Source organism: Nannospalax galili, unplaced genomic scaffold (assembly GCF_000622305.1).
Source record: "Nannospalax galili isolate Female #2095 unplaced genomic scaffold, S.galili_v1.0 scaffold3296, whole genome shotgun sequence".
Lineage (NCBI taxonomy): Eukaryota > Metazoa > Chordata > Mammalia > Rodentia > Spalacidae > Nannospalax > Nannospalax galili.
Genome location: NW_008337641.1, coordinates 141086 through 151813, shown reverse-complemented (window position 1 = coordinate 151813; position 10728 = coordinate 141086). Strand labels below are relative to the sequence as shown.

The window sequence follows — 10728 nt, the reverse complement described above, 5'->3', positions numbered from 1 at the left end:
AAACATTGCTTTAGGTGGAAAAAAGCAATTGGTACATAATTAGACATTATTGATGTTTACAACCTCTAGCATAATCAATTTAGGAAAACTGTGCTATAACCCTGTTTAGACTTTTAAGTTATTAAAATTTAATAATTTTAATAACAAATTATAAATCTATAAATTTACCAAGCAATTTTTATCTCACAAATATAGAGATGAACACTTATATTAAATATATTAGAAACTTTGAGATGTCCTTGTAAGCCATGAAGCAGGTTTTAAACAACCAAGTCTTCTTTAAAGGTTTAGAGATGTTTTATACAGACTTGGAAAATGTTTATTCTATATAAAACATATCTAAACATAAAGATAAATTGTACCCTAGAACAGAAGCAATCATTTCTTAAAGGTTAATTTATATTTTTAATATCAACCATGTTGTAATTTAACAATTTTAGTTTATAAGAGAACTTACAAGTCAATTTGATATCTAGTAAATTATTAATTATTGTTTTGTTAGTATTAAACATAAATCCATTCATAATAGTCTCATTTGATAAATACTATGGTTAGACACAATGTCACAACAAACCAGTTTTTGATGGACCCAAGTCCCCCCAAATGATGGACCCAAGTCCCTCCAAAATGATGGATTTAAACTAAAATCCCCCAGGCCTGAGAAAAACTGTACAAGGAAGTAAAAATGAAAAATAATTCTAAATGCTAAGAACAAGCTGAGCTGACCTTTTTCATGCTCCTTTGACCAAGCTGGAAATCATCCCAGAAATTCCCCCCTACCTCTGCTTGGCACATAGCCGCCGCTTTTCTTCTTGGCAGCCGCTTGTCTTTAAAAGAAACCTGTGAACTGGGCTCTGGACTTCTGTCCTCCGAGTGAGGTGGGAGTCCGTTTTGCAAAACGCCAATAAATCCTCATGCTTGTTGCATCTCCTGATTTGAGAACTGAGTTATTGGGGTGCGACCTCCCGTGAACGTTGGGTACCCCAGTCTGGGGGTCCAACATTTTAAAACCAAGACCTATTACTTTGACGAATTTTTTGATCAGATGTATATGAAAGAAACTCTTAAAAGCCAGCAGTACTTTACATATATGATCATATACATACCTGCATTTTACATTAGTCTGTGTTAGTGACCAAATAATCCCATTAACTTTTACTATACTTTTATACTTATATACTTTTACTATAGAGAGTAATACCCTCTGTTGTAATAGTTTACACCTTACCTGTTTTTATTTGTATAATGTATTTACTCTTAGGCTGTTTTGTAGCCTAGACTTGCATCTGAAGTGGGAGGGCCGATCCCATCTCCAGAGTCAGTGTCTTAGTGAGCTCAAACAGCATGTGACAATTTACCAGTATAATTAGTACAAAAAGGCATTTGTTCTTCTTTAACCTAAAAGTTTTTTAAATTTTTAAAAATTGTTTATCCATATATTATTTTTAAACTAAGGCAAAACTGTTAACTCGCATGGTGAATTTCTTTGAAGAGGGCTGTCAGTGTGGATTAGAAAAAACTTCACTATGTGCTGGTAGTAGCTTGGGGGGAGAAAAGGCTAAAAGGAGAAAAGGCAGGAGCCCTGCATCTGTGGACGGACACAGCGGCAGTGTGCACCCCTGGAGGGGGGGTTGAAAAGGCTATGACCAGTGCTACACATGCGCGCCCTCAGTGCGAGCCAGCCGCCATCCAGGTGGGTGAGGCATGAAGTCATGTCCCTCAAGGGGAAGCCTGCGGGGGCCCAGAGGACTATAGGAGAAAGCCCTCCATGTGGGGTCATCCTCTGATGAGCCCCTTCCCCAAGAAAAAGTTTATGAAAAAAAAAATGGCTTTTTAAAATCTTTTTTTCATTTTTTCATTTAAGCCACCTTAAATTCTTTAAGTGCTCGGGTGCTTTAAATCCTTTGTTTTTGTTTACGTTATGGTGCACTTGGAGCTGGAGTGCCTTTTTGTTAATTTAAATTCTCGCCTAACTGGTTTAGCTTGAGCGTGCTGGGGGCAAGATAACAAAACAGATTAAGGAAGTTTGTTATTTTAGAAGTTGAATTCAAAGCTTGTATAAAAATCCTTAGAACTTTCGGGATTTTGTTTTTCTAGGGGTGTTGTTCAAGATAGAAAAGGAAAGGGGGGGTGAAACGCTGATTCCTAGGGGAACATGCCCAGGATCAAACCTCAGGGAATTCCACGGAGCCCACAGCACAAGCCTGCCCACAAATTTAAGAGATCCCACGACCACTCTAAGAGCAATTAACTGGTCGTTGCATTACCGGGTTTTTGCATTAGAAAGATGTATAGATAGGGGGTCTTGTCTACACCCATGCGGGCAGTTGGGGTCTGTTAAGAGGGCTAAGAGCCTTTGGCTGACTTCAGGGGGTGCCCTGATCAGAAAACCTCAATTGCTCCTTCGTCTTTAGCGGTCCCACACGAAGACTCAGACCGAAAATAAAAGGAGGAAAAAGAGGTGAGACTGCCAATCCTCAAGGGTGGGATGGCTTAAGGCAAAGCTGCCGTTACCCTCTTGGAGAGAGGGGATACTCATAAACTCTGCATGTTCCAGGAGCCTCATGTTTGGGTGCCAGCTGTGGGGTCTCTCCCTTCCCTCGTGGGTCATTGGCCACTGGTCCACGAGGACAAAGGGAGCAGAAGTGACGAATGGGGTCAGGACGGCCAGTGAGCACTGACGAAGAAAGCCCTTCTGGGGAGGCAGGTTCAGTGATACAAACAGCTCCAGACTCAGTAAAACAGCTCTGTTTATTCAGTGGGTGTCAGGGAAAATATAGTGTGGAGGCAGCAGCCAATGCTTCAGCTGATAGGTGCTCATAGTGTGCTTTATTTACATGTGGTAGCAGGATCCTATCATCTGGCTATAGGGCAATGCCTAATTACCATATGGAAAAAACCTGGGGGCAGTTTTATTGCAGGTAACTATGCCAAAGGTCATGTTTCAAATGAGGCCAAGTATCCATGTTTGGCGGCATTTTCCAGGTAAGTCAGGCAGGAAGCCCCTGCTGAGAAAGGAGCTGACCTTAACAGCAGGGTTCCCCAACAAAGTATGAGTCAGTATAGCCACCATTGAGAAATACATGATATTACCTTGCAAAGATGAAGTTGTATGCCCTGTATATGCCCTGTGCCCCAAGAAATTCTATTTCTTTGAGAAATGTTCATATTAGGATATCAGGAAATAATCCACAAAACATTCATCATGCTGTTTTTAATACCCAAAATTCAGGAAACAGCAGTATTTATTAGTAGTACAGTGAAAGAATAAATTACATATTCACAGATAAGTTACCATAAATCAGTTAAAATGATTCAACTACAGCTAGATACGCACAGGATAAAAAGCATGGACAACATATGTTTAGCTAAAGGCTACATAACAAGAAACAATGCCAGATAGGAGATACCTTCTTTTGAGGTGTTGGCCAGGGTGGCCCAAGAGACTCCCAGATAGTAACCCAGCATAAAACTGGGAAAATGAACAGCAGACCCCAGTCTTATCTAAAGGAATATTGACAACTGATTGCTGCTAGATGAGGAACAGCTGACCTTCCTAAAACAAAGACATCTAGATAGGCTGACTAAGGTCACCAGATGGACAAGTAGTGGGGAATGGCTGGGGGTGGTGACAACACAGCAGACAGTAGCAGGGATATCAGAGTATAAGGGCTCTAATGGGGTGAGGGAGGCTATGGGAGGGTGCCATCTGGGAAATGGGTGTATAGTTGAATAAGATGGTTTGGGATGTTCTGTGTGATATACACACAAAAGAAATCAACAAATTTAAAAAATGATTTATATTTGAGGAGGAAGCATAAAAATTTATGTCATGTTAAATAGTAGAGGTGATAAACATTACCACTGAAATCTACCTGATGACTTTATATCCATACACAGGTGCCAAGGATCTGAGTACAACTGACCAGGACTAGCAATAATAAGATACATACAGATTAGAGATACATGTGCTAACATCTAAGTGTTATTAGCAAAAACAATGAGTCTTTCTATAAGAAACAGTATATTTTAAAATGAAATGGAGATCTTTTTTAAAGGTTAAAAGCTCATTCAATTTTATGTCTTACAGGGCTTATACTGAGTTCAATATTGTATAACTGTATTAATTCAACTGTGAACCTAAAAACTTTATAGACACTTTTTGAAAGAGATGTATCTTTGCTCTGGAAATTGTTATTGAGTATGTTAAAGCTGTAATGAAATGCTTCTTCTAAAAAATAAAAAATAGATATATTTTTAAAAAGCGTGGACAAATACAGAGAATGTTCCTTAAGGAGATGAAGTTCAAGAAAACAAGTATAAAATTCAGGACAAAGATGCCTTCAAATATCTGGTAAATTTTTTAAGATAGAATATTGGCATTTTTTGGTATAGTTATTCCCGTGCCTTCCATAGTCTGTAAGAATTCTTTTTTCTTACGCAGTTTTTTAATTTACAAACATTAAGTCATATTGGAAATAAAAAGTATAATAAAACAATGAAAACATTATATAGCTTGATATAACAAAGCTTATGACTTACAGCCTACTGCCTGTGTGTATCTGGCACTGGTGTGAATCCTGCCATTTTCAATTTCTAGTCTATTTAAAGAAAATAGACAAGCAAAACCAGTTTCTAAATATTATACTGCAAGTTGCTATGTCCTATGTGCAGGGTTGGGGGACAGAAAATGTTTGAGGGCAGAGCAGAAGGGCTGCATTGAGAATATGGCATTCAACAAAGACTAGGAGTTGAGGAGGAGACTGTCCATGTTATAAACCTAGTGGACCACTGAAGCAAAGGCCAGGGAGGCAGAGCATGTGTAGTATGCTAAGGGACACAGAACCTCTGGGCTAAGCACCGTAATCAAGGGCAACAGGATCCTAGCAGTTGTCATAGGAACTTTGAGTTGAAGTGGAAGAGGTTAGAGCTTTTTGAGCAAAGGAGGAAATGAGTTGTCATCATTGTCATCGATATTTTTTTAATGTGTATGAGTATATTGCCTGCATGTATGTTAGTGCACCCATGTCATGCAATGCCCAGAAAGATCAAAGAGAGTGTGGAGTCCCCGGAACTGGAGTTATGAACAGTTGTTATCTGCTGTGAGGATGCTGGGAACTAAACCTGGTTCCTCAGCAAGAACAGCTCTTAACCACTGAGTCATCTCTCCAGCCCTGTTGTTTTTAACAGAAACTGTGCCTACCAAGTTGAGAGTGGACTGAAGAAGGCAAAGGTGGAAACAGCACCAATATATTGCACTATCCAGTTAGAGACATTAGGGGCCAGTGTGGTAATGTAGAATAGGTGAGAAGTGATTGTAGTCTGGGTAGATTCTGAAGGATTGTTGATTTGATTTGAGATAGGAGACAAAGAAATAAGAATGGTTCTTTTTTTTGTCATGATAACTAAGTATGAGGTTATTGTGATCTTAAAAATAGAGAGGACTGTAAGAAAACCAGATTAGAGGACATTATTGTTTGAATGTGAAATGCTCCCCAGAGACTCATGTGTTTGAACACTTGGTTCCCAACTAGTGGCTCTGCTTTGAGAATTTGTGGAACAGAGACAGGAAAGTGTAGACAAAGCTTAACAACCTGGGACTCTGCTTGACTGAGCTGTACCCACACCTCTTTCCTAAAAATGCACTAAGCAACCTGGGACTCCCCCCACCCCCCTGCATTTAGCTGCCTGTATACCCTGCTTCAAACAATGCAATAGGTCGCCCTTCCCTTAGCAGCTTCTGGGTAACTCCCCTTTTGTAGTTTGTGCCCATTCACAAATGTCCCAGAACATAGAGAACATTCCCCAAAACTAGGTGGGAGTGGATGGCCATCCAGCTTGAACCAGTTCTGGATGCATTCCAGGCAGTAAGGCAAACTGCATCCTTTGAGTGAACTTTTAGGAAAATTATCCTATTTACCATCTTATGCCTATGCATGATTGGACATGCATATGATTAAAATCAGATTCACGTGGAAATGTACACGCACAATAAAGACTTACATAATCCAGGCCTATCAATCAAAACAGAGAACCACCCACACCATGCCTCTTAGCAACCAACTCCTCCTCCTCTAGGAGCCCAATAAAAGAAAACCCCAAGCAATAACCACTGCTTTGGGGCACTCTAGCTCAATTAGCCCACTGCTTCTTTTTATTCTATTCTGTGCTGTCTCTTTAAATAAAAGTTATTGCCGCTTTGCCGTTTGAGTGTGCTTTTTCAATTCTTTGAATAAGATACCAAGAACCTGGAAATACTCAGACCACTGGCAACAGAACCTTTAAGACATGTGGCCTCCTGGCTAGTAAAAGTGGGTTTCAAGGGCAGGCTTTCAAGGTTATATACACTCTGGCTCTAGCCTGAGCTCTCTACTTCCTGATCTGCCAAGATGTAAGGAGCAGCTGCAGGCTCCTGCCTCCACACCCAGCCTCTCCACCATGCTTTCCCCATGGGATAGACTGTATCCCCTAAAACCAGGAGCCAAAAAATATTTGTTCTTCTTTCTCCCTGAAGTTGCTTCTGACAGATATTTTTTTATAGTGATGAAGAGGAGTATATTGGGAGCTCAGGTTTGTAATTTAACTTTCAGTTTTAGTACATGTGTTACAGAAACCAGTTGCCTGTATGTGTCTGGAGGTCAGGGCAGAGACCTGGCATAGACATAAGTTTAAGAGTAATTGACATAGGAGAAAGTTATTTAAAGTCATAAGATTGAAAAGCTTACCTAGAAAACTAGTCTGCATAAAGTAAACCATTAGAGACTTGGTCCATAACAGCCCAACATTAAGAAGTTGGAGAATTAAGAGGAAGCTACAAAAGAGTCCAAGAAGGAGTGGCCAGAGAAGTAAGGGAGAATCATGGTTGGTGCTGGTGACCTTGAGGAAGTGCCATTAGTGGAAAGATGGAAATGAAAGCTCAATGCAGTGGGTTTAAGAGAAAAATTACAGGAGACAGCATTTCTACAGGGAAGTGCAGTAGGAAGTGGGGCAAGAAAAAGCGTTTTAAAAACCCACATGATTAGAAGCAAATAGCAGTGATCAATAATTTGTGCAAAACAAAAGTCTAGAACAAAGACCTTGAGACTTCAAGATTGGTCTAGAATCCAGTTCACAAAAGATTGGTTTGTCTGCAGACAGGGATGTGAATATTTTCTGTAATCTTTGGAAGGGACTCAACATACGAATACAGAGGATCCAGTTGCAGCTATAGTAGTGCTTAGAAAAGTTCACATCTGATCACTTTTGCTTTGTCACTGAAATAGTGACTAGGTAATTAGATGAGAAGCTGGAGATGCTGTTAGTGGTTTCAGGAGAGACAAAATATGAGAAAGAGTCATCTTGGGCCTTGGGAGAATCAACAGGCTAAGGAATATGATTGCCAAGTGGGGGTCCAATTTGAGGTTCATAAGAATGAATTTGAAAAGTATTCATTTTAGTAGATGCTATTGATACTTTTCCAGATGCTCTTATTCCTGTTCACACCCAGTTGTGTTGGGTTTCCAGTGGCCAGCATTGGTCACTCTTTTTAATTTATTTATTGGGGAGGGCAAGAACAGGTGCCCATGTGTGTAGTACAGCACATGAGAGGAGGTTAGAGGGCAACTTGTGGAGTTGGTTCTCTCCTTCCATAATGGAGGTTCTGGGGATCGAATTCAGGTCATCAGATTTGGTGGCAAGCATGTTTACCTATTGAGCCATCTCACCTCCCTCATCTCTCTTAAAGAACTGCCCCTGGTTTGCTAGAACTTCCTTGCACTGACTGTTACTGTATAAGATGGCCATGAACCAATTGCAGTGGAATTTGGGGAAGAAGGAAAATATATCTTTATAATTGATCTTTGCACAAAAAACTTTTATCTAGATCAGGACAGTCCAATCCAACATTTTTCCTGCAGAAGGGATCTCAAGCATATGTCCTCAGGAAGAAACCACCAGGCTCGCTTCTTCCTAAAGCACACAAGGTATGGCACATGAATGTAATGAAAAGCTATTTGGCTACAAGAAAACACCTTTGATAAACACAAAACCAAACCAGTTAAAGGTCAGCTTATAGTTACTAAATGATAGAAACACACTTCATTTTTAATTAAAAGTTCACTTGTTTTAGAAAAGGATTGGGGGTGAGATCTAAGGCTACATTAGGCTGTGATCGTGAGCAATGGCCAGGCTTCTGGTGGATTGCATTCCTCCCTGTGGACTTGACAGATGTATCATCAGCCAGCGGATAGCTCAGCGCTACTCATTTCTAGGTGCTTTGTTTTTGCTGCAAACTAATATTATTAGACATAATGATAACATTTACTTACTGAGTTATTTTAATTCATTTGCTTTGGAAATCCTCTAACATTTTGGTGATCAAAAGAAAGACTTGAAAAAGCATTTTATAGTGGACTCTAAGCATTAGACTCACCAGGGAGAATTAGGAAAAATTCTTGCTTAAAAAAATGCTTTTCTAATTTACCCTGAGTTGTTCACTACCATATATATATACACATATATATGCAAAATATTACATTATACCTCAGAAATACATACAAATGTAATTTATCAATGAATTTTTAAACAGTTTTCTTGTTTGCAAAAAAACAGGTATTATCTCTGGATAGTTTAGAGAACTGAGGGAGCTGAAATCACAGTACTGGAGAACACTGTACACATTCTGCACATTTAGGTGCTACTGTAATCTCATCAAGCAGGGGCTCTCCAGTCCCAGTTTACTGGGGAAGGGTCATTGTGAGGTGAGTCTAATGTCACAGTAATAGGACAACACAGATTCTGACTTTTTGGGGCTTGTCATATTCCTGGAAACACGAAGTAACTTTGATGCTAAGAAGTTAAGTCACAGAGATCCTAGCAGACAGCCTGAGAGGGTGGGTTCAGACCTCCTCCATATGGGTAGAGGCCCAGAGCTCAGCAGACCACCAGAGAGTGCCGGGTTCTGGCCTCCAACTACCAGAGGGCCTGAGAACCCAGGGGACAGCCTGACAGCCCCCAGATCCTGCCTCACATGATGGTGAACTTTGCCTAATTGCACCATACCATCCCCTTACCTGGGAATTTCTGAGGCCCCTCCCAAGGCCCCAGGGCAGATCTAGCTTTGGTGGGCTAAGGCTGGGATCTCAGCAGACTGCCAGAGAGTGCAGAGTTCTGGCCCCCTCTGTCCTCCCTTTGGCATAGGGTTGTCAATACATAGGACTGCCTGAGAGAGCCTGGATCCTGCCTCCACTTGGTGAAGGAAGCCTGAGTGTACCTGACTGGAATGTGAAGTGGGCTTCTGTGGGTACCCCTGAAAAACTGATCTGAAGTCAGCAGTTCCCTCCAAAATAAACCTGAGAGAACCTGAACCCTGTACCAACTACCTTTACATAACCAATAAAGAAAGGATCTACACACCCGGATAATACAAGCAGAAGCATACTTCAACTTAATTCTCATACCAGAATCATAAACAAAAAAAGAAATTCACATGCCAAAACCAAAACGAAAGAATAATAAAATGGAAAGCCAAAACACTATGTTCCCACCAAAGCCCACCAATCCTGTAGAAGAGTTCTACAAGGAGAACCTCCTAGAGATAACCCAGGACATTGAATTTAAAAGAACAATAATAAACATGATCAAGGAAGTCAATGAATTTAAAGAGCACATCAACAAAGAACTAAAAGAAGATAGGGATAAAGTTCTGAATGAATTCACAAAAGAGATTGAAACATTGAAGAAAACTCAGGCAGAAATGAAGAAGAAAGTGCAAAACTCAATAGGCCAACTTGAAACTATAGGGGAAAGCCTCACCGGTAGAATGAATGAAATAAAAAACAATATCAATACTGGACAATAAAGTTGAAGAATTGGACCACTCAAACAAAGATTATGGAAAGTTTTTAAAAACACAGGAATGGAATATGCAAGAGATGTGGAACACCATGAAAAGACCAAATCTATGGATCCTAGGAATAGAGGAAGGAGAAGAATTTCAGGTTAATGGTGTTGAACAGATCTTAAACAGGATTGTAGAAGAGAATTTCCTAAAATTAAGGAAAGGCACCCCCATACAAATACAGGAAGCACATAAAACACCAAATAGGATCAGAAAAGAAACTCCCAACGACATATCATAGTAAAAAACACTAAATGTTCAGAACAAAGAGAGAATACTGAAATCAGCAAAAGAAAAACAAGTTACACACAAAGGAAAGCCCATTACAGCTGAAAGCTGTAAAGAATTACAGCTGACTTATCAATGCAAACTATGAAAGCCAGAAGAGCCTGGGCCAAGGTATTTCCAGTTCTACATGACAAATAAATGACCATAGATGCCAACTCAGAAACTCAGAATACTTTACCAAGCAAAACTTACTATTACAATTGAAGGGAAAAGAAAAATCTCCCATGATGTGAAAAGAAAGAATACATGTCCAAAAAACTAGCCCTTCAAAGAATACTTGAAGCAATCAGAGAGTAGAGAGAGAAACAACTATACCTTAGGGGCAATGAAAGAAAATACACAAAGATATAATCTAGGACACACAAAATTACACAGAGAACACAAACAGCAAGCAAAATGACAGTAACCAATACACACTTTTCAATAATAACCTTAAATATCAATGGACTGAACTCCCCAATCAAAAGACACAGGCTAAGCGAATGGATTAAGAAACAAAATCCATCTTTTGCTGTCTGCAAGAAATCCATCTCACCTTCAAGGGCAGGAACTACCTTAGGATT

At 39.9% G+C, this 10728-nt stretch overlaps 1 protein-coding gene across 2 annotated transcripts in view; it reads left to right on the top strand.

The window, feature by feature from the left end:
• Positions 1 to 10728, top strand: part of Acad11 (acyl-CoA dehydrogenase family member 11) — a 109465-nt gene that overhangs the window by 5966 nt on the left and 92771 nt on the right. For both annotated transcript variants that reach the window (XM_008832670.3, XM_029563362.1), the window contains exon 3: positions 7862 to 7961. In XM_008832670.3, the coding sequence (XP_008830892.1) occupies positions 7862 to 7961 (100 nt within the window). The remainder of the gene's footprint in view (positions 1 to 7861; positions 7962 to 10728) is intronic.